This window comes from Aspergillus glaucus (assembly GCF_001890805.1).
Source record: "Aspergillus glaucus CBS 516.65 unplaced genomic scaffold ASPGLscaffold_9, whole genome shotgun sequence".
Lineage (NCBI taxonomy): Eukaryota > Fungi > Ascomycota > Eurotiomycetes > Eurotiales > Aspergillaceae > Aspergillus > Aspergillus glaucus.
In genome coordinates this window covers 1135-27345 of record NW_019170461.1, presented here as the reverse complement: position 1 = coordinate 27345, position 26211 = coordinate 1135, and the positions used below count along the sequence as shown (strand labels likewise).

Here is a 26211-nt window from a genome sequence, read left to right as displayed (position 1 = left end):
CCCCCCAAGGACGACCACGACCAGCACAAGCGTGGCGACGTCCCTCCCCCGAAGGACCCCAAGGATGCCCCCAAGCCTAAGCCCGCTCACAACTAAATGGGTGCTTCTTGATGGGTCAAAACAGATGGAAGTCGACTTCCGACATCAGTTCCGGAAGGCTTGTTGGGTATGGCGAGCAAAGGAGATGCGCTCTTTTAATTTAATTTTCTAATTTCCTTTCTGTTTGCACGTCCAGCTGGATATAATTTTGTGTCTTTGATTTTTGTATTGTCTTTCGTTAAACATAGTAAATGGATTGGTCGACCACAACATTTCTTGCTCCTCTTTTTCCTCTTTTCACTTTCATTTCCCTTCTTTTGCTTCGATAATATCTGGGCCTTTTCGATGAAAACTGTTGCATCTAGATCACCGCACCGCACCTCTCCTTCAGTATGAAGAAGCGGAGGTGCTAGGGTGTCTCAAGTCATAAGAGCGCTTTGAGCAGCCATAGTGTAAGAATGCGATATCGGAATAGCAATTTTGCCCTAGGGCTAGCGCAGAGCCGGCGAAAATACGTATAAAGGTCTCTCTACAAGTTACAATACTATAGAAAGAAGTTCGAAGCCGTCATACACAACTATTTCTCTGCATACTCTTCTCATGTGTCTCAATGTCCGGAATCGCCAGCGGTGACATAAGATATGCCACTACTCCGACGCCCGCCTCTTTGCTTTGATAGCCGCGTCGTCGGTTGGAGACTTCTAAAAAATCGGACAACCGGGTGGTCAAACTGAAGTACGGCGTCGACGTGAAATGCTGGGTTGGTCAATTGTTCCTTGATCAAACCCAAGACGTTACGTTGCCAAGTGGACGTGAGGGTACACTTGAAGGTGTTGGGTACCGATTAGAGACAAATCGAGTTTGTCAAAGGGGGGCGTTCCTCCACAAAATGTACTCGATTCCTTCGTCGCCCTGTACGTTCCGGTTCATATCCTATTTCTTGTACGCTGAAACTATCGTGGTTGATGAATGCACCACCGTTTTCAGTTCGGTAAGGCAAGGCCGATATGTACGGGCTTTCGGTGAAGCCTCTTGATTAACGATTTTCAAGGAGAATATCCAACCGGCGTTGGGGACCATGACGTTGGACCTCGCGATGATGCCGAATCCGAGTTTCGATCATGACTGAAAAGACAGTGGCTGCCTCAGCACGTATCGTCATTTCCATTTGGTCCCTACCATTATCCGTATTGCTCGTTTCTTCTGCTGTATCATACCATGCTACCAATTCGTTCGATGTTATTTGTACCCATTTCATTCCTTGTTGCTATCAAAATAGAGACAATTCGAAATTACCGTTGATGAATATTTCTATGACGGATCCTTTTTCGGTCCCACCTAACCAATGATGAGACTATCCTCTGTTGCAAAGTTATACTGGGGGACCTCCAGATTCAATGGCGCAGGGCCTCTCCTCGCCCGTCCAGAGATATCGTAATGGGATCCATGACACGGACAGAACCAGCCTCCATAGTCACCTGCCTCGCCAATTGGGACACACCCAAGATGTGTACACACACCTAAGTTTTGTCAACCTAGTCCACTGTTTGGAATCGACTGTCCCGACTTACCAAGCATGACCAACCATTCCGGCTTCTGTACGCGGTCTTCGTCCGGCTGGGGATCGCGGAGGTCCTTCCAGTCTATTTTGCGAGCTTCGTCGATTTCATCTTGTGTCCGGTGACGAATAAATACAGGCTTTCCACGCCATTTGATAATCACCTAGTCTCATTAGCCCATGCCGCTACCAATTGCATCCTGAGACACGTACATTCTTGCCCTCGGGAATCGCTCCAAGTCCAATTTCGACCTTTGCCTGGGCCAATACATCCGCCGAGGCAGACATGTTGACCAAAAAATCTACTCAATTAGTGTCACCTCGGAAAGGCGTGGTCTGGAATAGATACCATGCAAAGTGGCCTTGGCCCCCGCTGCCGAGATCAACCCCAGCGTCCCGACCATGAAATACGAAAACACCAGATTGCTCCGCACCGGCTTGTGTGAGGCATACTTCCTTCCAAACTCGGGAATCTTTAAGGTCGCATCGAATCTATGTTTCTGGGTTTCGGTTGGGGTTTGCGAAGCAGTTTTGGTCCGGGTAGAATGTTGGATGGATCTTTTCTGGTATGAAAGCACTCGGGGAATTAACTTGCACTGTGGCAAGAGCGACATTCTGCCTTTGGTGCGATTGAAGTGGCAGAGTCAAATGCTCTATGCTTGTAGAAATGGTATCGAGAATGAAGACATGTAGTTGTCAGTTTGACATCATTTATGCAAGAATTGTATCATAACACCATTGAAATAATTGTAACAATGATGACAATTTCGAAACCCTGGAGGCTTGACGATCGTTTTTGGTCACTTCCCGATTCGAGTTCTTGTTGAACAGGCTCGCCCATGCTCAACACAAACGGCAAAAAGATGCGAGTGGGAGAGCCATCGACCGTTCTTTGATGATCAATACCGATAGTCACACCCAGCTCTGATTACTGAAAGTCGAAATGCTTGGATCATCTGTGCATCAGGATACTTATCCTTCAATGCCGGCTCTTCTCACTAACGCCGTCGATCCGAGTATCCAACGAACAAGGACTAGCATCAGATCTGGCGATCTAATGAATTCAGAGCATCGTTTCAAAACTGGAGAGGCAAATGTAAGATCAAAGTTAGATCAGGAGATCGCAGAAGCAGTACAACCAAAGGTGATGGGGACAGAGCAGCCATAGTTTTTTCACTTGCTTTGTGCATCGGGACGTGGTGTCTTGGTGTCTTGTGGCTTATCCCGACCCAGGCCGGTACGAGGTGAAGAGCCAATAGTGTATTTGGCGCGGGCCTTTCAGCATCGCTGGCATGGACTATCAGTCGTAAGCATCAAACCCCGGTTACACCGAAGCTTGTGGCTCCGGCAATGATCGCAGGCGTACCGACATGACGAGCCAGCAGGCGGAGGTTGCGTCGGATGCCCTGGGTGTGGATAGGTTGACGGGCTCAGTCAAAGGGCTTTCAACTTCCATGTAGATCATTAGGCTGTGAGCGTTTTGTCTCTTTTTATTTTTGCCAGCACCACCAACTGACAATCGCATCAGTGAAATAGGCTGAGGGAATATCCATGATGCATGGGTAAAATTACGACATATTATTGCGATTGCGGAGCTGACGGGACTTCCCAATATGGTTCAAGTCGCACAGGTTGAAACGGTTACTGAGGCTGGTGATGATGAAGGCCACACCAGCAAGTCCCAGCTATGGGACTTGATATGTGCCGCAGACAGACTGTTAGGGATGATTTTAAATCTCTCTCCAATCACTAGCCGCCATCAACTAGCAACGACACACTCGGTATCAATTGATGGCATCGTGCAAAACCAGGTATATCTCTGTCGCTTGACAGATATTGCGAACAATATTTAACATCTGGAGTATTTGAACACGTTACATGGATCCAGTACGGAAGTCTGCACATTTGCTTTGAAGCTTTCAGGAGAGCTCAAGGTGGCTCGCCTCTCAAACCCCAGAGATCTGGTGATCAGGAGGTGTGCATGGTGCGCAGGGTGTCAATCCTAATCATATCGTCCAGTTCTTACACTATTATGTCGCCATGAGGGTTCATCTGCCTTTGACCCTGCGGCAAGGCCCAGACGGTGAAGATTTCTTTAGCTGTTTGGCTTGCGTCGATGCATGTGAGTCACTGGTGCAATTATATCAATTTCTGAGTCGGAGGCTTCCTCCAGGGCTCTTTCTCTCCGAGATGCTGGATCTGCAAGCTTTCACCGCGGCAGCTACCCTTCTTCTCATATCCCACATGTCGTCCTCCATCCATTTCTTGGATATGGGCATCGACAAAATTAAGATCAGTAATGAAGTGGGACAAGTCATCAAGCTCTTGCACCCAAAGCCTCATGGCACTTCTGGCTCTGGGATTGCTCACAATGGCGTTACCACGCTATGCTCGCTGAATGATATGCTTCGGGAAACTGAGAACGGCGTTGATCTACGCCAGATAGCTTTCCATGTTCTACTTCTCGGGAAAGTGCAGACGCAACGCACATTCTTCGCAGGCTGATAGCCCCTGGTCTTTCCAACTACTGCCAGGGCTGGGCTTCTTCAACACAAACGAGCAGTTCCCCCCTCCAAGTCTCGATGCAAATATGTCAATCGAGCCCTCTTTCGACGCGCAGAATTTGCAATGGGACAGAATTGCGTGCTCCGTTGAAGACATTCATGATGACTTGCTATAACATACCCTTAAATGTTTCCACGGACGAAAGGAACCGCCTGGGCCGGTCGAAGAACCTTGATGATTTATAGCTGTTCGTATATAGTGGACCAAGGCCGGCCCGTTAGCCCTGCAGTCTGGTTTGAGCGGCCACTCCCTGAATGCAGTCGATCTGAAACTTATCTGGAAATGCATTACTATTCTATGCTCTAGAGGTTGATGTGTCTGAGGCTAAGGAAACACATAGATACAGGAATCACCAATTGCATATATAAAATCCTCACAGGATACGATGCATTATATACAAACAATCTAAGTTGTCAAGATAGATTCGAAAAGTGGGCTGCTCTCGGACATCAACCCACGAGAACATGAACTCGTTTATGCCAACTTCGAAGCCTCATAGGCTTGCTTAGACCAGTTGCTGAACTCGACAAGCAAATGCTGGCGATGGCACTCAACAACATCCTCTCCACAAGCCGCCGGGAAATAGATCGCCAGGTCGACATCGAAGCCTTGACCGTCTGCGTGATCCTTAAACTGGTGGTACAGCTCCATGATTTGGATGCCTCCTTCAATAAAGCCTCGGGCAGTCATTTTGGTGGTAAAGGTCGGGTCGTCTTTAACAAAATCGGCACGGACCACATCGAAGACAAGCGAAAACAGAGTTGGCTTCTCGCCTAAAGTTTCCAATACAGTCATTGTCTTTGGCTCTGTTCCAGGGCGAACGACCCAATGTTCGGGGTGAGCAGCAAGTTTTTCCTGCTCTGGGAGCATGCCGCCTTCTGCGGGAAGGAACCAGTCGATGAAGTCCTTTGAGGTGAGCCCTCGTGGAGAGAGTACGATGCGCGCTGCCTTCCACTCTCCATTTGAGTCGGCAGAGACCGTTCTCCAGTATTCGGTGCTAGCAGCCGTTTTGCCGCGAAGGAGGCCTATCAGGCGATCTTCGCCTAGCAGGCGTCGGACCAACATCATCGATCGACGTGCGAATGCCGCTTCAAGGTCTTTGGTCTCACACTTTGCGTCGGGTCCTTGGCGGATGTCGATGGTGAAGGGCGTAGAAGGCATCTTGTCGAGGGATGATAATTGAAAAACACACGGGATTTTGAGTATAGGTGACTATAAGGTCTGTAGAGTCTTTCAACTGCTATGTGCGGAATGCTTCCCCTTTTTAACCTGGACTGAAGCAGCATGTTTGCCATCGCAAGATTATGAATAATCGGTGTCCGCGGACGATGTAGGCCCGACCTCCGACCTGAAGTACATTATTCTCGGCAAGGGCTTCGGCACGGTCATGTTTTAGACCGCGGACGAAAACTATGCCCCGCACACTCTTTTATGTTTGCCTCATTGGTCATTTGTGCCATCATTTCGAAGCGCTGACTGCCTGTTTCAAGCAAGCGTCTTAAGTCTGTCGATTTCATTCCATGTCAATGTCTACCGAACAAATGACGGTATGGAAATCTATCCGACTCGGGTCTCTGTAAGTTATTCATTTTGTTTCTTGATTAGGGATTAGCTCCTCCCTGATAGGGCTGTATATCAATAAGTGATATGAGGTTTGGAATGCTGCTGCAAACGCATCTGCACTCCAAAGTTAGTACCCACAGCATATTGACCCAGTTCTTTGCATCTGGGGAGAGCCAAAAAGCTACAAGTACGGCCATGATCATCCAGCATTTAGAACCTTAATTCCTGCTGCGGTAAGACAATCTACTTTCTAAATGTCTCTTGGAGCATCCTGTCCGATTTGTTGAGAAATATTGGACGCGTAGATCCACTGCTATTGGGGAGGTCCCTCTATTATAAAGGTATAAAGCGCCCCTAAAATAATCAAGCCAAAGTCTAGATAATGGAAATCGGTTTTGTGATTTACATAGCTTTATTTTTTTTTACTTGCTCAATAATATATCAAAGCCAACGGCCAATGCAAATGAAACAGAATCACGCGTTGATGTTGAATGTCGCTTTTCTCATAAACTCAAAAGCCTCCTCGCCTTTTCCAAGCCCGAGGGCAACATTTCGGCTTACGGCCTGCTTTCTGCAACAACCGGAAGTACAAGACACGAGTCATGATTTCCTTCCGTGTGTATATAATGTTGGCCCACATTTTCATCGTCGGATTCCTGAGGCTTCATCACTTCAACCGAAGGCGCACTCAAAAAGTGACCACCGACGCGAAGCATGGTTCCTTCACCAGCTGCAAAAACCATTCCCATAGGCCACAGAGTGATTTCCAACAGAACGATAGTTCCTGGTGAAATCTTTTCCTCGCGATCGTGTCTATAAAAGACCTCCTGTCCATCTGAGCTTGACCGTGTCTGGTCACGCGACACAGACGAAGAAGCTCGCAGGAATCCCTGAGGGCCAAAGAGCTTTGAGGTGTCAGCAGTTGGTACTTCGCTTTCTGGCACTGGACACGGGAAGTTGACCCCCTCAAGAAGTTGCCCGCAACTGTCAATCTTCCGGAGCTGAACGACAACATCCATATCATCTCTTTGCTCGCAGGACATCCAGAGACGGACCTTGGCGTAGCCGGCGATCTCAGTGTACTCATTGAACATTAGGGTAAACTCCTGTTGATTGTTGTTAGTTCGTTGATCAAATGACAAAACCAAGAATTCAAACAAAGTTCGGATAACGTACAGATGTAGAAGCCTCGAGGCCGTGCCCATCATGGTAAACAAAGGATTCTCTGTCCAGTGGAGATTTGTGCAGTGTTTTGGTTACAGCGTCGAGATAATATGTTTCTAAGCTTTGTCGATGGAGTGGGAACCTGGTCTCTGGTCTTTCCACGATGCTCGGAATAGATCCACACCCATGAAGAGACAATCGCAGAGGTGGCGTATCCTGCTCCCAGCCATTCATTATCCCCTTGCAATAGCGATCAAAGAACCTTTGCAAGTCATCATTGGAGTTGCGTTCGTACATTTCATACCATTCGAAGTTGGCATGAACGCGCATCCATTTCTTTGCCGAACCTGCGCGGCGAAAGGTGTCAAAGGACCCGTAGACATGGAATGGGTTGGCAAAAGATCCCAACAGATAAAGTGGGACATTAATTTTCTCGACTTCATCATACTTTCCAGCCCAGTATTCGTCGAAAAGCGGATGGGTTTTCACCATTTGGGTCATGTCTTGTACTTCATGGTTCCCAGCGACTCCCCACTGGTACTTTGACATGAAGGTATTGTGCATTGCAAAACCGCCACGACGGAGAAGTTGCCGGTAAATCCTTCCCAGGGAGCCAGCGCTTTCAAGGCGGGATGGGACTGTCTAGAGGCGAAGCTGACTTGGGCTTTTGCCAAGTATGAATTCCCGCCCATGCAGACGGAGCCATTGCACCACAACTGTTTCGACAAAAAGTCAATGGTGTCGTAGATATCCTCGGCCTCTTGTTCGCCCCAGAAGAAGAAGGTCCCTTCCGAAAACTGAGCGCCACGAGCGTCGACATTCACAATTGCATACCCCCGTCTACACCAATCTGCGGGATCCAGGCCTTCAAATGTCTCATATCCGGAAGTCCAGTCCTTGGGGACTCCCGAGCGATGCCAAATACCATCAAGGCTGATGCTCGACTTTCCATAAGGGCTCCAGCAAATCACCACAGGGACGTTGATTTCATCGTAAGAGACTGGCCGGTAGATGTCGGCGTACACGTTAAGCCCATCTCGTAATGGGATTGGTGTGTCGCGGTCAACGATGCAATCGACGAGCATGTGCTTCCTTCCGGGCTCTTTAACATGGCCCTTCGTTAGGACGAAATGTTGTGGGTTGAATTTGACCCCGAATGGTTTGTACCTGGGGTGCGCCTCAACTGGCAAAGGCTTGACAAAATTGAGGTCGGGGAATCGGGATTTGATTTTTTGCGTGGTAGTCATTGTTCAGGCTGGGTGTTCTGTAAGGTGTATGATTCAGGATGGATGCTCTGTGAATGTTACGAGACATATCGATGGCTGTACAGAAAATACTATTATTGGATTCCTCCGGCAGCGCGAGCCGCCACATGTCGCCCTCTAACACGATTGGGTTGGCCTTCTCGGCCAGTTGGATCAAACCAGGCAGCGCGGCCTTCTCATCCTCGTGCAACTCCTCCGGGTTGAGTTCGAGGCCGAACGACCCGCCCATCATGGCGACGTGGCCGCGAGCCCGCGCTGGCATCAACATGGACCGTCCAATCTCGGAACAGGGTACATCACGCATATTGTCATTATAGGAAACGATTCCCAATATGCCCCAGACAGTGAGAATACCTTTAACACAGACGCCGATATGTCAAGCCAATAAAATTCAATCAAAGTAGCGTGAGAAGAGCATGAGGGCGAATTGGCCCATCAGGCATGGATTTGGAAAGCGCTTTAGGAAGGATCGGAAGACGCAATCCCTGGAGCGCTGATGGTCTGCGGCCTATTAGTTCTTTCAAATCATTCTAACATACATCAAACCAGCTGGTTCTCGGATCCAAGGCGGGGAACATTTCGGTCCACGGACGGAGGCATATCCACGGACGAAAAGAGGCTCCGCACAGCAAACTGAGACCACAACGTCTGCGACCCCAAAATTTATCCATGCATTCATTTCCACGGTGTAGATTTTTATCGTACAAGGATCTGATCCCGATGCTTGAATCGTCCATCGCGTTTAATTTGCTCACAAAAGTCCTTCGCCCAATGCAAATGATAAGAGTCGCCCAACTCCGTGAACAATTTCACTGACATTTCCTGATTCTTCAACTCGGAATGACTGAATGGTGAATAAAGATATCGTCGCTAAATTGTAGGCAGCGTCTTATCCAAGCCTTGATTGACCATGAACCGAGCAACAGATGCGGCTTTGGGGTCTGTGGCTTCCCGCGAAAGATATTTCGAGGTACTTGATCAAGCAGCAAGATTAGAGCCAATGCGCCTCCACCATTGCCAGAGCTCTTTCTTGTGTCGAGGTCTCCGCTTTTAGCGGCTTCGTATGAGTCGCCTAGATGCTTGCGAACATAAGCATCATCTGCTGGGCTGCCGTACCAGAATGATTTCTGTTTCAGGTACTCGGATGGTGATTTAGAGCCCAAACCAGATATCGAGGGTAGTAAAGATTGAGGGTGTTATTGAAATCCCTGTTTATGCGCGCCCGTTTATACACTCACGAATGCTTGACAGTAAACCAATTAGGGATGAATCTTTTACGATGCGCAAGGACCATTGTATATCCTGAGGCTGAATGAGGCGCACTTTTAGGGAGCTGTTGAAAATTCGAGGGATGTTGAAGTCAAGGTCGTTGGAAACTCAGAGGTTTCCAGCGTGAAGGAAATTCTCAATGTAACCCCTACCTTTGGCGTCTTATTTCCGTGGCCATCCAGCAGTTAGCCCTATTTTCAACGGTTGCCTCCATCTACAAATACAAGATTCGGTCATCTCAGCCAAGTGTCTCTGGCCTGAAGAAAGTCGCAGCGTATAGTATTTTGTGCAAAAAAACCCATGTGAAATTTGGGTCCTTCCCTGGCAATGAAGTGGTGTGAAAGTTTCTAGAGCCGTTCAAAATATTAACGATATACACCAATTGTAGCATGAACGTTAGAAGCAGGAGGAAGATGGCGATCATGAAGGGTAGTTGTGACTGAGAAAGGATACTCCACCAACAATTTTCAGAGCCGCCTTCTCCAAAGACCCTGTTTTCTGGTCTTTTACTAGCGTTTCGTCTATATCCCACCCATCCGGTCCCGGCTCCAGTTTGGTTTTCCTTGTTGTGTTTTCATCCTGACTGAGATTTGGACTCCCCAACTGCCTGTCTATCATAGCCAAGAAGCTCGGACATAGAGTCCGCTTGCCTGTCCCCTTCAACGCTCTGCTGACGGTTTGTGCTCGAGTTGAGCGTCTCCACTACTTCCTCTTGCCAGAAACTGCCCAGAGAGGGTGGCGCCTCCGAGGTCTCCATCACCAATGACGCCAGAGGACCGGACACCAGCTCGACTTTGGGTCTGGGAGAGGCAGACGTGGCTGGTGAGTCTGACGAATTAGGTTCAGAAGGGTGTGAGAAGTTAAGAAGTGGAGAGTTGGTGGTAGTGATGTTGGTGTTGATCTGGTTGGTGAAAAACCGGGAGACTTTGTTACACTCCAGACTACACTTCATAGCGTGACCCACATTGCCTCGGTGACCAACCCCAACCTCTCAAAGTTGCCCTCTGGTGAAGATTTGCTGCATGGACAATGCAGTGCCATCAAAAGGCCACCTGGATCTAAAGTAGCTAAAATTCTATTTAGTATTCGCTGGAGCAAGCTTTTCCACGAATCGAACAAGGGGAACTATAATGACTCGATTGCTCTGGCTTTGGGTGCGTTTGGTTGGGGATGGCATTCGGAGACTGCGCTGAGCATCTTGAAGATGTTCGCCGGCGGATTCTTCGACCGTTTCCCTAAAGTGAAAATCATCATTGGACATATGGGAGAAATCCTTTCTCAGCGAACGAGACAGGACTCGCATTTATTGGGGAGATTCAGAATAGTGGTTATATTACGAAGGAGGACTTGGAGAAAATTGCATTCCGGAACGCTGAGAACTTACTTGCTGTCAAGACTAAGGTTTTACAAGTTCCTAGGGATTTGTTTCCTGACTGATTTCAACGCCGGCATGTGCGGCTCCAAGAACGCCTGGACTCTCATCATTCTTCGATTCTTCGCCAAATCTTTTGGATTATCGCCAAAATGTTTCCTGCTAAGCAGAAAGGCATGGCCATGAGTTTTTTCGCCTCCGCATCTTTCCTTGGACCGGTTCTCGTTCTTATTAGCGGTGAATATATGGGAATGGCCAAGGACTGGAAATGGATTATGGGCTTCCTTGCTATCTTGTCAGGGCCCGTCTGGATTGTTGGTGGTCTGCTTCTCCCCGAGACATACGCGCCTGTGCTCCTTCGCCGCCATGCAGAGCAGCTTTCTAAGATCACCGGCAACAGTTATAGAAGCAAAATTAAGATTGACCAGGGCAAAATGTCCTTTAAAGAGTCGTTCAAGTTTGCGTTGTCTCGCCCCTTGATCCTATTGTTCCGCGAGCCCATTGTGTTCTTGTTGTCGCTGTACATGGCTATCGTTTATGGTATGATGTTTGCTACCTTCCCTATTGTCTACCAGATGGACCACGGCTGGAACCAGAGTGTTGGTGGTCTTGCCTTCCTTGGTATCATGGTTGGAATGTTGATTGCCGTGGTCTACTCTCTCTGGGATAACAAGCGATACATCAAGGTCGAGGAAGAAAATGCCGGTTTTGCCCCGCCTGAGGCCCACCTCAACTCTTGCCTCATTGCCTCCGTTGCTATCCCAATCGGTCTGTTCTGGTTCGCCTAGACTAATTACTTATCGGTTCATTGGATGGCCAGTATCGCCGCTGGTGTGCCCTTCGGTTTCGGAATGGTCCTGGTGCTCTCAAGCATCATGAACTACCTAATCGACGCTTACACTATATTCACTGCCTCTGTCCTTGATGCTCATCCCCCGAGGCTGTAATATTCAACCAGCCAGCAACTTTTGTGCTTGTGCAAAGTAGGGCCATTTTTGAAGGGGTTACGATATGATTTGGGCACGGAAGCCTGTTTAATCACTTTCCTCAATTAGCGGCACCTAGCATTTCATCTCGCAAATCTTGCTCGCCCACTTCTCAGCCTCAATACTTTGGTTTTTGACCATTTCATAGCCATGCTCTCTTTTATCTCTCTTTTGCAGCACTAAGAATCCACTCCTTTTCATTCAACGCCTTGAACTACAGACAAGTGCGGAAGCAGATTCACCAATCAACACTCGACAATCGTCCCTAATTCCCACAGCCCAGACACTATCAACAGGTAATGGGTGCGGTTGACCTATGGAATATCTTATCATACACTACCAGAGAATACATCTAGGGGTTTCGGAGTCTTTTAAAGACTAGGTCTATAGGTAAATTGGGCACAAAGAGACTAGTTTCTTTTTTTGAATGTTTTCCAAAATAAGTGTCATGTACCTATTCGCAACTGCCTTCAACAAAAATTTAAATGAGCTCCGACATGAGGCCAGCGGGCTAATTGCCCTTGTGGCTTGGGTACTGATTCAAAACAAGATTAACGTATGAGCATACCTGTCGATCAATCTAGCAGGTTTTGCTTGACCCCAGTGGGTAAAAGAGTTTTCAAAAAGGTGACCATGGCCGTGTGAGCCAGGGCCATCCAACAGTGATCGTGTTGCAAGTCTATCGTGATAATTGCGGTGGTCAGAGAGATGAGGCAAATAGTACGGAACGAATAAATGATAATAATAATTCTTATTCTTATTATCTGTTGCTTGTTATTATTTGTTTTCATTTTATTTTAATCGCAATATGTTAAATGTAAGGATACGGAGCAGACAATGGAAGTGGCCTGCAACCGGCTTCGACCGAGGCTTCGAGGCAATGTACTATGAGGACTGGCTACACATGCACCAAATCGTTACGCTCGAGGAGGAGTGTGGTGCTCGTGCTCGCATCTAGGGTATCACCCGTGATTACGATCTCTTGTTAGCCGAAGAGCTGGGGTGGAATGATCGACCAACGGGACGGGTATGGCAGTTGCAGAGCGATAGCAACAGCTTCGACTTCTTCCGCGGGTTGGTAAAGCGCAAGGTATAGAAATAAAAAAACACTTGCCAATTAGGCTAAAAGAATTCATGTCTATAACTACTGTTCAATATTTCCTCTAACAAACAGAAGATATTTTGGATAATTTGATTCGCAAACCTTAGAATTTCATGCTGGTGTTAATATCCGTAATGCAGGAATGGACAAGGGAAGCCCTTCATTTCCCAGGTGGCGGGGCTTCTTGGTCGTGAAACAGAAACTCATCAAGTCCACGACCTGCTGGGACCATCGGGAGCGATATGGCTTTCTGAGTTATCATGGCTTCAAGGAGCGCCGGGCCATCAATCTCCAACAACCACTTCAGTTTCTCATCAGTCTCAGTCGTATTCGAACAGCGTTCAGCCTGGACGCCCATAGCCCGTGCCGCCTCAACAAAATCAAGATTGCGATGATGGCTGTGGAAAAAGCGATAATTATAGTACACGGATTGAAGATGCGTGACCATGCCTTGCTCCTCATTGTTGAGGACGATTGTTTTCACGTCAATATTGAACTGGCTCGCCGTCAACAACTCGTTCAATGTCATGTTGAATGACGCATCCCCGTCAATATCGATCACAAGAGCATCTGGTCGGGCGAGTTTCGCACCAATAGCCGCCGGTAGTCCATCCCCCATAGTCCCAAGGCCTCCAGAAGTGATAATCGTGCGGGGATATTGCCATCGGAAGTGCTGCGCGGTCCACATCTGATGTTGACCCACACCAGTGGTAATAATTGTGCGATCTTTCACTGGATCCACGAGCTCACTCAGACGCTCTATGAAGGCTTGCGGTTGAACGAGTCCATAGGCTTCACCTTGCGGGTATGCCGAGAAGGCGAAGTGAGTCTTCCATTCCGCAACTTGCGCAAGCCAGTCTGGTCGCTCCGTACGGTCAATGAACGGCATTAAGAGTTGAAGGTTGTCTGTACAATCGCCCACTACAGCTTCTGTTACGTCAACGACTTTATTGATGTTTTTGGGGCTGATATCGAAATAGATGATTCCGCCACGTTCTTCTTCAACAGCTTTCCTAGCTTTGGGCGCAAACTTAGGTACGTGGCCCGTCACGCGGTCATCAAACCGGGCTCCTAGGGCGATGATCAAATCAGCTTCCTGGATTGCCTTTTTGGCATACCCGGACCCGTGCAGCCCGAGCATATGTAATGCTTTGGGGTCCTTTTCGTCAAATGCCCCGAGTCCTTGAAGACTTGTAGTGACTGGAATCGACGCCTTGTCTGCCAACTCCTTCAGAAGCTTTGGTCCCTCTGGACTGACAATAATTCCTTGCCCGACATATAGAACTGACCGCTGCACAATGTTGATCAACTTGGCTGCCCGTTTTATTGTGGTTATCGATTCTTCACGGCGAGAGTGCTGTATGGCCATGTCTGGCGGAAAGACATCTGATTGAGGAATAGGCTGTTGCAGAATACCTGCAGTAATATCTTTTGGCAGTTCAATCAATACTGGGCCTGGACGACCACTGGTCGCTATCTCAAACGCTTGGTTGATGCGTCTCGGCAACTCAGCGATGTCCCTAACGGCAAAATTCCACTTAGTACATGGCCTAGATATACCGAGAACATCTGCTTCCTGGAAGCTGTCAAGGCCAATGGAGGGAGGGTAGCCTAAGCTGAATCCCAGCTTAGGCCACACTCACCCTGCTCTGGAACACAAGGAGAGCACTGTGCTCGAAAGCCCTGCGCATACAGGCGGTTTGGGGCGAGGATAAGGGATCAGAAAAATTGTAGAAGGGGGCTAGCGCCTCAGGAACTTATAGGGATAAGAGACTGTAGAATAGCTACTGGCCTCAAGTCCACGAATAATGGTCTATCATAGCTCTAGGGCTCGGTATGGACAATAAACTTGATTAAATGTTGGAGAGCCTCAGGCTCCAATATGCCCCGCTCCTGATTGGCCCGCACTAGCGAGCCCACACACAACCGCCGGATAGAGGAGATCCACCCTCATCCATCTACACAGACAGACATGTCACAGGCTGCGCCTGTCGCATAAGCGATATGTCTAGTCAAGCGGAGAGGCTACCAGACGGAGAGATTATCAGAGGAACTATTTACCCGCACTGCGCACACATGTATTTAGAGCCGCTCGATCGGGCATCCGTCCGATATTTCTTCAACGAAATCTTTTGTGTCAAAGCTAGTCATTAGCATTTCCGGGCCTAGCCCTTAACAAGACACAGAATACAATAGTATCGTCGATGTCGTTCCTTGCCATAGCCTGATTCCCATTAAATAATAATAATAATTCGCACAGCCGTGTATCGCGCGCTCTCTGCGATTTTTGCGACTTCTTCGTTGTAATAGAGGGTAACTACATTGCTGTTCATGGTCCTGAACCCAATATGTGTTAGGACGTTGCTCCAACTGATGCGTTCTGATTTTGACATACCAAACAATTTCCACAAGGCACAGCACCGTCGCCTGCAGGGAGAAGAATTAGCATGTGTCAGGTCAACATTCTCTTCGATTGTTGACATTTCACTTTTTTTTTTTTTTTTCCTGCAGTAACTGCAAGCCTGGGGTATCTTAGGGCGTTCTCTATTTGGAGGTATGGAGTTCATGGAGTTCTGGAATGGGGGAAGATGACAGGGCTGGGCTTTGTGGTGAGTGTCACGGGCTCGGAAACTAGCAGATAAAACGAATAATATTGATATCTAGACTAGGAAGTAAACTAAGGCAAAATGAGTTGAACCATCTCCGACGTTTCATATGGGCCGCAAGATTATGAGGTTGGCAGACCAGGAAGAAAGCGTCACAACCTGGCTTCTCTCGTATCGTAACCTAGGGTTTTAGTTAGCTAAGTCTCAGTTCAGGGCACTCGCCTGAGTGTCCTTCGTCGTCGGTGTATATCGATAATGACCCCTAGGGTCTGTCCAGTGATGCAGTGATGTGCCGCTTGGTATATCGCCCCAGCCAGGCTCCGTAAACAAGTAAGATCGATAAGGTAACGAAGCAGAGAAACAAGGCCAACTGAGTACGTAACTACGCAAATTTTGATTACAACGAAGATGAAGTGAGGTCGGAGTTCAGAATCGGGGTTACAGTATCTCCGGCGCTAGAGTGTCACCGGACGACCCGGAGACCCGCCCCGAACCCCAAAGCCCAACGGGCTGGGCTTTGGGTCAAGGGTCCTTGGCCCGCTACGGGTCTGGGTCCAAAGGGCTCGCCCCGCGGGCTTTTGGGCATGCCCAAATATGGCCTGTTTGACCCCAATACAAGGCCACACGGATTGTTCTATACCATGTCAACATCATCTATATCTATGTCTATCTATATAAATCAATCGATAGATATCAATATATATGGCCTGCGACCGATCACTCTATGCCTTGTCGATATGTTGATGTACGGGAATACAAAAGATACTGGACTTACTAGCCATAGTTAGATTAACTAGTTAGTGCGTTCCCTGGTTACCTAATAGAGTATAGTGCCATCAGCTTCGGGCTTTTGGGCTAAGCCCGCCCCGAGTGACACTCTAATCTCTGCCGCGTAATGGCATCATGAAATGTTCCAAGCGGTAGTGCGCGATTAAAAATTTCCTTCCTATGTATCAGTCCACGTCATATAGTCAAGCGCGGGGACCGTATTTGGGAAAGCGTGATTTTTACTGACTGTGTCGTTTCCAGCCCTACTTTCAAACACAAAAAGGGGAAACTTGCTCTTTTCACTCTGGAGAGTTATAAACTACATTCTGTCGAAGTTGACAGTAAAGTCAACTATCCGTGTTAGGCATACAACCGTGCGCGCAATCAAGATGAAATCCATTTCAATTGGTCGCGGTGCGCAGATGCCTTTGGTTGGATTTGGCTTATGGAGAATAAATAATGAATCCTGTGCCGATGCCGTTTACAATGCCATCAAATCTGGGTACAGGCTCTTCGATGGTGCTTGCGGTACTGTTCCAACCACATAATAATCAGTTGTTAATTGTCTCGCTGATAACATCGCACAGATTACGGGAATGAAGCGGGAGCCGGTGAAGGTGTTGCTCGCGCAATCAAAGATGGACTGGTTAGACGAGAGGATCTTTTCATTGTTTCTAAACTTTGGAACACCTACCATGAAGCGCACAGAGTGGGAGAAATCGTCGCAAAACAGTTGGCGGACTGGCAGGTTGACTATTTTGATTTGTACTTGATGCATTTCCCCATTGCCCTGAAATACGTCTCGCCAACCGTCCGGTACCCCCCTGGGTGGTATCACGAGGGAACCAGAGTGCGACCCGATATGGTCAGTATCCAGGAAACCTGGCAGGCAATGGAAAGTCTGGTGGATCAGGGCTTTGTCAAAGAAATCGGAGTTTCTAATTTTTCGGGCTCTCTCTTGATGGACCTTCTACGTTATGCACGCATTCCGCCTGCGTCATTACAGATTGAACATCATCCATACCTGACCCAGGAAAAATTGGTTCAATTTGCGCAAAAGAACGGCATTGTGGTCACTGCATTCTCATCGTTTGGGGGACTGTCGTATCCGAAAATCGATAAGACAGCCTCAAAAAGCGTCTTGCCACTCTTGGAACACCCAACTATAGTTTTGATTTCCGAAAAGGTTCGACAGGCACCGTCACAGGTGCTTCTCAGATGGGCGACGCAACGTGGCATATCAGTCATTCCAAGAAGTACCAACGTGGAACGAATGAGTCTGAATTTAACTTCCACGGACTTTGATCTGGAGGAGAGCGACATAAAAAGCATCAGCGATCTGGATGTTGGACTCCGATTCAACGATCCGATGCAAGTAAGTATACCTTACCTGGCAGGTGAAGCGCGCTAACTCATTGTGTAGTTCCTGGGCCAATTTCCTATCTATTATTGATCACTGACCAAGCTCCGTCACAGACCAGGGCCAGTGTAATACGTTTCAAATTATTGGGAGAGAAAGCAGACTAGATCTCGGTGTATGGTCAATTCAGAAAATTCCGGGGTTTTTGGACATTAGCAAACATGTCTTCAATTTTGATTTTATTGATGTACCCGGTTCTTTCCAGGGGTTTGGGTTGCCACAGCCTAATACAAACCACAAAGTAACACAATTTTTATTGAACGCACTAAATATTTTTGTATTTTTTCTAACCATGAATGTATTATCATGAACATCTGCTTATGGCATAACTAGAGTTGCATTCGGCGCGGATTGGCGCGGATGGAGGGTGCCCTACATCCACGCCGCGCGGATTAAGCCGCAAAAGCCGCACTAGAGCCCAAGTAGGAAGGTACTAGGCCATATATGGCTAACTAGTCTCCGTGCTTAATCACCACTTAGTATCACCCTTACCATCGCATGCTCAGCTTGTATATTGATATTTCAAGCCATCTATATAGTAAATATATCAATTTCTTATTAAATATCTATTAAATATCCATCATATACCCCTATATATTAATATATATACATATCGATATCTATATGGAGGGTGGGTGGTGGTTTGGGTAGAATGTCGATGGAGATATATAGATATATATTTCGGCTTCATACATCACGCATACATACAGTCGATTTTTAGTTTTTAGTGAATAACTCCCCAACGAGGGGGCCTATGGGACTTATATTTTGAATATAGTTAGATTTATATATGCTCTATATGCCTATATAAATATATTTGAGATATTTCGATGCTTTGCTGCTTAATAAGCCAAATGGATGACTGCGGACTTTCTCAAGTTTTCAAAACCCGCCTCAAAACCCATCAAGTATTCGCACATCGCAAACTCACGCAACGCGTGTCAGTTTCTTCATCTTTTTCACATCTATATCTTCCCAGCATAGAACAGCCACGAACGTCACCACGTACAGGCACGTCGAAGCAATCAACATGATCCGTTGGGTGTCAGCGTACGAGTGAGTGACACCCAGTCGCTCGGGGCTTCCATCAACGAACGAGCTTTGTGTGTCAATGTCTCCGTATATGGTACTAAGGTCCGGTAGAGCAGACTTGGGCAGGTATCGGGCCAGTCTGTCAGAGAATACTCCAGTCCAAATGGCCGATGCAATGGCAGAGCCAACGGCTTTTCCAGCAGATGCCAACAGTGATTCCACCGCGAGTAAAGCAGCGACGTGTTGCGGGGGCGAGACTGCCATGAGCGTCATTTGCTCAAAGGGATACATGGTTCCTGATCCAATCAAGACAATAATTTGGCACATAATGACGAGACGGATATCAGTTTCCTTGGTGCGGTATTTGATCATAAGGCCCGTTCCAAGCATGACGACTGGGATCCCGAGGGTGAGTGAATAGTACTTGATGTGGCCGTAGTAACGACATGCCACCCCGAGCATGAGCATCCAAATCGTGCTACCGACAAAGTAAATATTGTTGATGTAGGTCGCGTTCGTTACACTTTGACGCCAGAAGACAATGAGCATTGAGTAGAAATAGGCATTCCAGATGAATCCCGCCACTTCCCAAAAGAACATCATGATGTTCGTAGAGATCACAGTTCGGTTGACAAGTAGGTACCACGGCACAAATGTCGTCGGCGCCAGATATCAGCAGAGGAAGCCATTCGGGAAGGCTCTTGACATGACCGTTAGCTGTGATCAGGGACTGACATTGTCCACTTTATCTTCTGTCATTGTATCGGTCCATCAGCACCTTGACTATTGATGGAAATCGATTATCGGGGACCATTGACTTCCTGTCACCGAAAAAAAGTCTCGCAGATGCTTTTCGGGGACCACTCGATCACGCCAGCCATTGTGCTTGTCGAATGGGCATTTGGAGACAGACATAGGAGATTAGATACTATCTCAGTACCATATTCATCCGTTACAGTCTGTTTCCATTTGTCGACCTTTTCCTTTTGCCAAAACAGCTCATCTCCCGCGTTATTAACGAGAATGATTGATTGTTATGTTCATTCATGACCGGTTGCTCGGGTCTTGTTAGGTCCGAGAGCAAGAGGAAATCCCGCCATGGTCGAGAGCATCCCTAAGCCTCTGCAGTAAAGGCCAGGGGAAATCAACCCGTCTTAGGACTCGAGATCTGTGAGATGAGTGTATTAATAACCATCTTGATCAGGGATGGACGGGAGGATCTACCATATTGCTTTCTATTCGTAGACAATGCCATCTAGCCTGTGACTCCGGGGAATGGCTGCCATCTTCGTGGAACGAAAAAAAGTATGAAACGACAATGAATCAATGGGATGGACCTTGGATGGCTCGATGGGACCTCCGATAGAGAGTTGATGATGAGTGAGAGAGAGAAGAAATTGAGAAGCGATGGATGAGGTGGGCTTATATAGAACCAAGTCCATTCACCACGATTGAGTCAGTGCCTTCACTCCGCAACTACCAGGACGATTCATTTTCGATTCCCTCTTGGATATTGAATGGCCTCTACGGCTGCCGACACTCATCATGAACATTCAACGCTCATGAATCCAGCAGACGATAATGTGGGATGATTATTAAAGGGGATATCCGACAGTGCAGTGAGGGGTAATTCGGCCCCCATCTTGGCTGGGCCATGATCCGCCTCTTGTACACCATCTTGGATGTAGCGACAGGCCCACCTCTTGGTATCATGGCATTAAGCAAACACGACCACGTAGACTGATTGGTTGCATTATCAGAAGGGAGTGTTCCCATTGGCTACTCTCTCGTTAAAATAGACAGGGAAATGGATCCGTTGACGGGAGGGGCTCGGGAAGGCAGATAAATAGTGGGATGCCACTGAATCAGTTGAAAGTTCATTTCTTCTGCAACTGACTCACGATGGCTCCAAATGTGTTTTTGTAAGTCTTCTTCATAGCATTATATCTTGTCTAACGACTTAGAACCGGCGCCACGGGCTATGTTGGCGGTGACTTTCTGTATGTTCTCACAAAGGCTCATCCGGATTGGAATATTTCAGCCTTGGTGAGAAACGTCGGCAAGGCAGCCATCCTGTCTAAAGAGTATCCGAAAGTCCGAATCGTCAGCGGCGACCTTGACTCGGCCGAGGTCATCGAAGAGGAGGTCCAGAATGCAGACATTGTCTTCCGTATTTTCCCCACCAAACTACCTACTTGTATAATACTAACATTATAGAAATCGCCGACTGCGACCATGTCGGGGCAGCGAAAGCGATCGCCAAAGGCGCTGCTTACCATACCTCCGATCGACCATGCTGGGTGATTCACGCGTCTGGAACGGCGAGTTTTAGCTTCGAAGATACCCGAGAAAAGACGTACGGGATTGAGCGGACAAAGGAATACAATGATTGGGATGGACTTGACGAGCTGTTTAACCTCCCTGACGATGCATTCCATATTGACGTGGAGAGAACCATTATCGCAGTTGGTCGAGTCGATCCGCAGCGTATCAAAACGGCTATCGTTTCTCCTCCGACGGTATATGGCCCTGGTCGTGGCCCTACCAAACAGACCAGCATCCAGGCGTACTTCCTTGCTAAGGCCGTCCTCCAACGAAAGAAGGGGATCATCGTTGGCGAAGGGAGGAATCTTTGGAGCCAAGTCCACGTCCAGGATCTCAGCGATCTCTTCCTCTCCCTCGCCGAGGCAGCAGCAGCAGGAGGGGGAAACGCAACCTGGAACGACGAGGGATATTATCTCTCCGAGAATGGATGGTACGTATGGGGTGATGTCGAAAGAGCCATTGCGCAGGCCGCGTATGAAAAGAATTATATTCCAACTACCGAGCTTACGCCCTTTGGAGAGGATGAGGAGTTGGGAGACACGCTTGGATATGGACTGCTCATGTGGGGATCGAATAGCAGGGGGACTTCTATTAGGGCAAAGAAACTGCTTGGATGGAACCCTACAATGCCCAGTATGCTGGAGGAGGTTCCGGGGATTGTTGAAGGAGAGGCAAGAGCGTTGGGTTTGGCTGAGTAGTTATAGTAGGAGTACCAGGGAATGAAGCAATGTCTACAAAGCATCAGCTGCAATGATGCCACAAAGAGGCTAGGATGCGGACACCAAAGCAGAGGTGCGACATTTCATTGGTGGGGGGATGTACTTATGGAGTCTTCAAGAGAGGGGTAATATAGCGCCAGAAGATGTCTGAAAGATGAGGTAGCTTGTGTAACGTGAGAATCCCATATAAAATACCCCGCACACACATTTCAACTTTCGATCCACTAAAGCACATTGGCAGAAACAATGAACAGAGAGTCGTCGAGATTATTCAAACCATTGGACATAGCCAATGGAAAGATCAGGCTGGAGCATCGTATTGTTCATGCACCAGTTACCCGGAACAGAGGCGTGCCTCTGAATGCCACGAGCATCCCGGAAAACCCAAACCGGGTATGGTATCCGGGAGAGTTGATGGCAAAATACTATGGCCAGCGAGCGACTAAAGGAGGGTTAATTATAAGTGAAGCTATTCCTATCACTCTCGAGGTGGGCTGACTCTAAAGATGTTTTGATAGGCAAAGAATTATCTGCTAATATACAACAGAGTAGTGGAATGCCCGGTTCTTCTGGGCTATTCATTCCTGAACAAGCGGAGGGTTGGAAGAAGGTCGTTGATGCCGTTCACGAACAAGGAGGATATGTCTATGGTCAACTCTGGCATGCTGGCCGTGCAACAATTCCTCAGATGATCGGTGCACCGCCAGTGTCTGCATCAGCCACGCCGTGGGATTCTCCTACGGATCTTTATGCGTATCCTCCAGTGGGAGAGACAGAGCGTGTCCGCTATGCTGATTATCCTCCGATTGAACTTTCTATCGAAGGGATTAAAGCGATCATCCAGGATTACTGCAAGGCCGCACGGACAGCCATGGAAATCGGATTCGATGGGGTCGAGGTAACCAGCGCAAATGGTTATCTTCTCGAGCAGTTCTTAAGCACCAATGTTAACAAAAGAACTGATGAATATGGAGGAAGCGTGGAGAACCGCTGTCGGGTTGTGCTTGAATTGATGGACGAACTGGCCAAAACGGTCGGCGAGGACAATCTGGCTATTCGATTGACGCCGTTTGGACTGTTCAATCAGAACAGAAGTGAGCAGAGAGTTGAAACATGGTCGTATCTTTGCCAGAGTTTGAAGAAGAATTTGAAGTTGTCCTATGTGAGCTTTATAGAGCCGGTATGTATCCCCCTTATATAATGACGTATACTGACCAGTCAGCGATTCGAACAATTCGACAGCTACGAGTACAAAGACGACATCCTTCGCAGCTGGGGCCTACTGGGAGTGACTCTAGACAAATTCCGTACTATCTTCGGCAACACTCCGTTCTTCTCTGGTGGTGGCTTCGACGATACAAACTGCTGGGAAGTGGTGGAATCAGGCACATACAATGGTCTACTCTTTGGAAGACTGTTCGGTAGTAATCCTGACTTGGTGGAGAGATTGAAGAAAGGGTTGAAGCTATCAATGTGGGATGATAACAAGCTCTTTGGCCCGTTTGAGGATAACTCAGTTGGATATGTCGATTATCCTACAGCGGAGTGTATATAACGACTGTATATAGACATTTACAACGAAACATTGGTGAAGGGGATAGCAATGTAATAAGAACTGAATTGAAAGAGTCTGTATACAAGGCATACGTACAGCAAAAAGCAACTATCTTACCAACGCCATCTCACAGATACTTCTATTCTCCCACTCCAAGGCCCCAGATGTATGCGAAATTAATCTGCACACTGCAGGGGCTATTGTTGGCAATAAGATCAAACGAATAATCCTTAATGTCAGTAAACTCCCCCGAATCAAAGCGATGCGTGCGGATGCAACAGCCACAGGCAGAAGTGCAATGTCCATGGCTCAGTTTGCGCCGCGTATCGCGAGGCTTCTCGCAACATCCACACTCTCGTAGATCTCTCGTTGCACAATCCAGCGGCCTTTGATGTTCAAGACAACCACGTCATGACACCATTTGCGGCTCTCATTTGTCCAGTACTGTGCTTTGTGGAGGTAAATGCTGACACTAAAAGACAATCTCGTCTCATTGGTTTCCTTGAACTCCGCTGCCATGTATGTAATGGCGGGCGAGAACATGCTCGAGGCAAGCGGGGAGATCAGATTCATGGTGCTGATGAGTGCGAGTAAGGCCCATTTCTTGCCTGCGGAGAAGTTCTGTGGGTTTTTGGGGTCATCTTGTCCGTCCCAGCCTTCTATTCCGCGGCTAAGCTTTGTTTCTGGGAATAGTTCCGCGTCAGGTGTTGGCTTTTTTTCGAGGTCTGGTGTTTTGTTTCTGACGCTGTCTTCTTCCTATATATTGAATGATTTGAATTGGACTTTTTCTGCAGAGTATCCATGACAGGTGACAAGTATCTGAGAAAATATATAGATAGGAATGGAATTCCCTGGCATGTGGGGGGAAAGGGAATAGATGGGCGCCTCAAGGAGAAGCAGAGTTAGATAGTTTCAAAAGAATCGTAGAGAACAATCGATTAGATATAAAAGCAAAATAAGAAATAAAGAATTATATCAGGTTAACATGAGCCCGGAGAGATATCCGAAGGTTTTGTATACATTGCCGGAGTAGACTAGTTTATGTGCGATGCATCCGTTCCCATGGGCGTTACGAACTGATTCTCATAAGACTCAATCATAAATGCAATTATGCACATTATGCCGGCTCATAAAATTTGAGAAAAGGAGGCGAAGGGTTTGATCTAGACCCTACATCCGGAGCAGCAATGATTCGGCGTTCCGCTTATATCTGCCAAGCACCAATCACAGTTCCCCAGGATAGCCAGCGGACTATGGGTACCAGCCGGCCGTGGGTGGCCCGTGCCCAGGTCTATGTCTGAGGCTGCGGTTGTGCTCGGGGTATTCAAGTCATCCAATTTTTGAATTAATTGCTCTGTTGCAGTAAGGGGGGGGGGGACCTTTTCGGAGTCAGACACCTGTGGACAACTTCCGCCTTCCGATTAGTCAGCGGAATCATAGACCTCGGGATTTGACCGCGCGAGAGCTCGGCATTTGAAAATCCCGAGTACGGAAATGAGGAGAGAGGATCTGCACTCGATGTGGACCCGGTCCACCAGCCAGTATATAAACTAAAAAATCGCCCGGCTTGTTCAGGGAAGACAAATTTACGTTTCATTCTCGCCCGGCAAGACTGTGCCGTGCTCCTTCTCTTCTAACTTACTAAGTGGTCGGGAAAAATGACGTACAGTCAGAGAAACAGCCATATAAAACCTGCCGCAGTGCCGGGCAAAAATCTACAATTTACTGTCTCATAGTGGAGAAATATCAAACCAACAGCTATGTCTTCCAATGTTTCAGCAAAACATCCCACAAGCGAGGGCGTCCTCATTGTATGCTTTCAAGTCATGAACTGGACAAGTTGAATCCCGTGCTGACAAATTGTAGATCGGAGCAGGAATTGCCGGTTTGACGCTGGCTCAGGCCCTTCGTCGCCACGGAGTACCTTGTACAGTCTTTGAGCGCGATGAATTCCCGGAAGTTCGCAACCAAGGATGGGGTGTTTCCATCCACTCCACTTTGATTACATGGGAAGCGCATATTTTGCCAGAGATTTATGACCGCGTTTGTGAGGCACAGGTGAATCCTGCTATCGGTCCTGATGAAGTCCGCGGAGTCCCATGGATTAACGGCGCGACGGGACAAGTCGAGCAGTCTGTTCCAGAAAGCAAGAGGCTTAGGCTGAGACGGGACGGAATCCGGAGGGCTCTCATGGAGGGTCTGAACATTAAGGTTAGTCAAAAGATTTCCTTTCGTTCTATTTATCCTTGTCTACCTGAAGCTTACTCGCATATAAGTGGGGCAAACGACTTGTAAACATTGAGAAATTTAAGGGTGGTATCCGAGCCGAGTTCACGGATGGCTCTACTGTTCTAGGAAATGCCCTAGTGGGTGCAGATGGTTCGACCTCGATCGTTCGCAAGTTTCTCGCGCCCACAACCCACAAACTGCATCGCCTTCCTATCAATGCTGTGGGTTGTGCCCTGACGATGAGTGAAGAGCAAGTCAATTATTTCAAAGATCACGTCGATCCACTTTATTTCATGGGTACGCACCCAGAAACAGATACTTTTTGTCAGGGTGCAGGGTCAGGTAGCGATATATATTAGGAATTGACGAACAGGGTAAGCTACGGTCAGGCTATCTACAGGTTCATAGACAAGACGCAGCTCGAAGAGCTGCAGCAGAATCGGCGTTGGCGCAGACAGATATCTCTGTGGGTCACGTGCCTAGTCACGTGCATAGATCACGGGCTGGCACCGTGACAGTACTCCCCCCCTCAAGGCCGAGCTCCGTCGAGGCTAGGCCCAGGCTTATGGGGATAGCGGCGATGATAGTTGGCAATAATCTCTCGGGCATGCTCCAGGTATGCAGCTGGTTCTTCAGTGAGATCATTGTAACCAGTCCACTTGACTGTATATTTC

At 47.8% G+C, this 26211-nt stretch overlaps 14 protein-coding genes across 14 annotated transcripts in view; 8 read left to right on the top strand and 6 right to left on the bottom strand.

Annotated features, from left to right (window-relative positions):
- ASPGLDRAFT_25187 (uncharacterized protein) overlaps positions 1 to 198 on the top strand; it is a gene marked incomplete at both ends in the record, with an annotated part of 923 nt that extends 725 nt beyond the window's left edge. Inside the window, one exon of the mRNA XM_022543455.1 lies at positions 125 to 198. Coding sequence (XP_022401182.1) covers positions 125 to 198 — 74 coding nt within the window. The remainder of the gene's footprint in view (positions 1 to 124) is intronic.
- Positions 199 to 1259: 1061 nt separating this feature from the next.
- Positions 1260 to 2346, bottom strand: ASPGLDRAFT_148339 (uncharacterized protein). Its single transcript, XM_022541961.1, has 4 exons — positions 1947 to 2346; positions 1811 to 1899; positions 1611 to 1761; positions 1260 to 1559 (listed from the first exon to the last, which is right to left on the bottom strand). Exons 1-4 carry the CDS (start codon positions 2209 to 2211, stop codon positions 1378 to 1380), a joined length of 687 nt encoding a protein of 228 aa, XP_022401181.1. The 5' UTR covers positions 2212 to 2346; the 3' UTR covers positions 1260 to 1377.
- An 864-nt stretch (positions 2347 to 3210) lies between these two features.
- ASPGLDRAFT_25185 (fungal specific transcription factor domain-containing protein) lies at positions 3211 to 4102 on the top strand (the record flags this gene model as incomplete). The annotated part of the gene is made up of 3 exons (XM_022543454.1): positions 3211 to 3408; positions 3486 to 3572; positions 3617 to 4102. 3 exons carry the CDS (start codon positions 3211 to 3213, stop codon positions 4100 to 4102), a joined length of 771 nt encoding a protein of 256 aa, XP_022401180.1.
- Positions 4103 to 4544: 442 nt separating this feature from the next.
- Positions 4545 to 4888, bottom strand: ASPGLDRAFT_46376 (uncharacterized protein). The gene has a single exon (XM_022546436.1). The coding sequence runs from the start codon at positions 4850 to 4852 to the stop codon at positions 4637 to 4639; it is 216 nt and encodes a 71-aa protein (XP_022401179.1). The 5' UTR covers positions 4853 to 4888; the 3' UTR covers positions 4545 to 4636.
- A 1394-nt stretch (positions 4889 to 6282) lies between these two features.
- On the bottom strand, positions 6283 to 8136 carry ASPGLDRAFT_1516103 (uncharacterized protein; the record flags this gene model as incomplete). The annotated part of the gene is made up of 3 exons (XM_022542270.1): positions 6283 to 6831; positions 6902 to 7429; positions 7462 to 8136. The coding sequence occupies 3 exons, from the start codon at positions 8134 to 8136 to the stop codon at positions 6283 to 6285; spliced, it is 1752 nt and encodes a 583-aa protein (XP_022401178.1).
- A 2811-nt stretch (positions 8137 to 10947) lies between these two features.
- On the top strand, positions 10948 to 11583 carry ASPGLDRAFT_25182 (uncharacterized protein; the record flags this gene model as incomplete). The annotated part of the gene is made up of 1 exon (XM_022543453.1): positions 10948 to 11583. The coding sequence occupies one exon, from the start codon at positions 10948 to 10950 to the stop codon at positions 11581 to 11583; it is 636 nt and encodes a 211-aa protein (XP_022401177.1).
- Positions 11584 to 13043: 1460 nt separating this feature from the next.
- Positions 13044 to 14961, bottom strand: ASPGLDRAFT_1516097 (uncharacterized protein; the record flags this gene model as incomplete). The annotated part of the gene is made up of 2 exons (XM_022542269.1): positions 13044 to 14499; positions 14945 to 14961. 2 exons carry the CDS (start codon positions 14959 to 14961, stop codon positions 13044 to 13046), a joined length of 1473 nt encoding a protein of 490 aa, XP_022401176.1.
- Positions 14962 to 16672: 1711 nt separating this feature from the next.
- On the top strand, positions 16673 to 17902 carry ASPGLDRAFT_46375 (uncharacterized protein). The gene is made up of 3 exons (XM_022546435.1): positions 16673 to 16785; positions 16845 to 17632; positions 17681 to 17902. Exons 1-3 carry the CDS (start codon positions 16680 to 16682, stop codon positions 17708 to 17710), a joined length of 924 nt encoding a protein of 307 aa, XP_022401175.1. The 5' UTR covers positions 16673 to 16679; the 3' UTR covers positions 17711 to 17902.
- A 702-nt stretch (positions 17903 to 18604) lies between these two features.
- ASPGLDRAFT_125730 (uncharacterized protein) lies at positions 18605 to 19381 on the bottom strand (the record flags this gene model as incomplete). Its single annotated transcript, XM_022540586.1, has 1 exon — positions 18605 to 19381. A coding segment is annotated over one exon (777 nt), but the record flags the coding sequence as incomplete, so codon positions are not given.
- Positions 19382 to 20611: 1230 nt separating this feature from the next.
- ASPGLDRAFT_25178 (uncharacterized protein) lies at positions 20612 to 21732 on the top strand (the record flags this gene model as incomplete). The annotated part of the gene is made up of 3 exons (XM_022543452.1): positions 20612 to 20631; positions 20674 to 20879; positions 20927 to 21732. The coding sequence occupies 3 exons, from the start codon at positions 20612 to 20614 to the stop codon at positions 21730 to 21732; spliced, it is 1032 nt and encodes a 343-aa protein (XP_022401173.1).
- A 356-nt stretch (positions 21733 to 22088) lies between these two features.
- On the top strand, positions 22089 to 23350 carry ASPGLDRAFT_46373 (uncharacterized protein). Its single transcript, XM_022546434.1, has 3 exons — positions 22089 to 22242; positions 22301 to 22933; positions 22976 to 23350. Exons 1-3 carry the CDS (start codon positions 22168 to 22170, stop codon positions 23306 to 23308), a joined length of 1041 nt encoding a protein of 346 aa, XP_022401172.1. The 5' UTR covers positions 22089 to 22167; the 3' UTR covers positions 23309 to 23350.
- A 31-nt stretch (positions 23351 to 23381) lies between these two features.
- Positions 23382 to 24288, bottom strand: ASPGLDRAFT_46372 (uncharacterized protein). The gene has a single exon (XM_022546433.1). It carries the CDS (start codon positions 23879 to 23881, stop codon positions 23618 to 23620), a length of 264 nt encoding a protein of 87 aa, XP_022401171.1. The 5' UTR covers positions 23882 to 24288; the 3' UTR covers positions 23382 to 23617.
- A 397-nt stretch (positions 24289 to 24685) lies between these two features.
- Positions 24686 to 26211, top strand: ASPGLDRAFT_1446165 (FAD-dependent oxidoreductase). Its single transcript, XM_022541822.1, has 3 exons — positions 24686 to 25119; positions 25175 to 25519; positions 25585 to 26211. Exons 1-3 carry the CDS (start codon positions 25069 to 25071, stop codon positions 25894 to 25896), a joined length of 708 nt encoding a protein of 235 aa, XP_022401170.1. The 5' UTR covers positions 24686 to 25068; the 3' UTR covers positions 25897 to 26211.
- Positions 25920 to 26211, top strand: part of ASPGLDRAFT_1446187 (uncharacterized protein) — a 679-nt gene continuing 387 nt past the window's right edge. The window contains exons 1-2 of the mRNA XM_022541823.1: positions 25920 to 25937; positions 25996 to 26153. Coding sequence (XP_022401169.1) covers positions 26103 to 26153 — 51 coding nt within the window. The 5' untranslated portion in view covers positions 25920 to 25937; positions 25996 to 26102. The remainder of the gene's footprint in view (positions 25938 to 25995; positions 26154 to 26211) is intronic.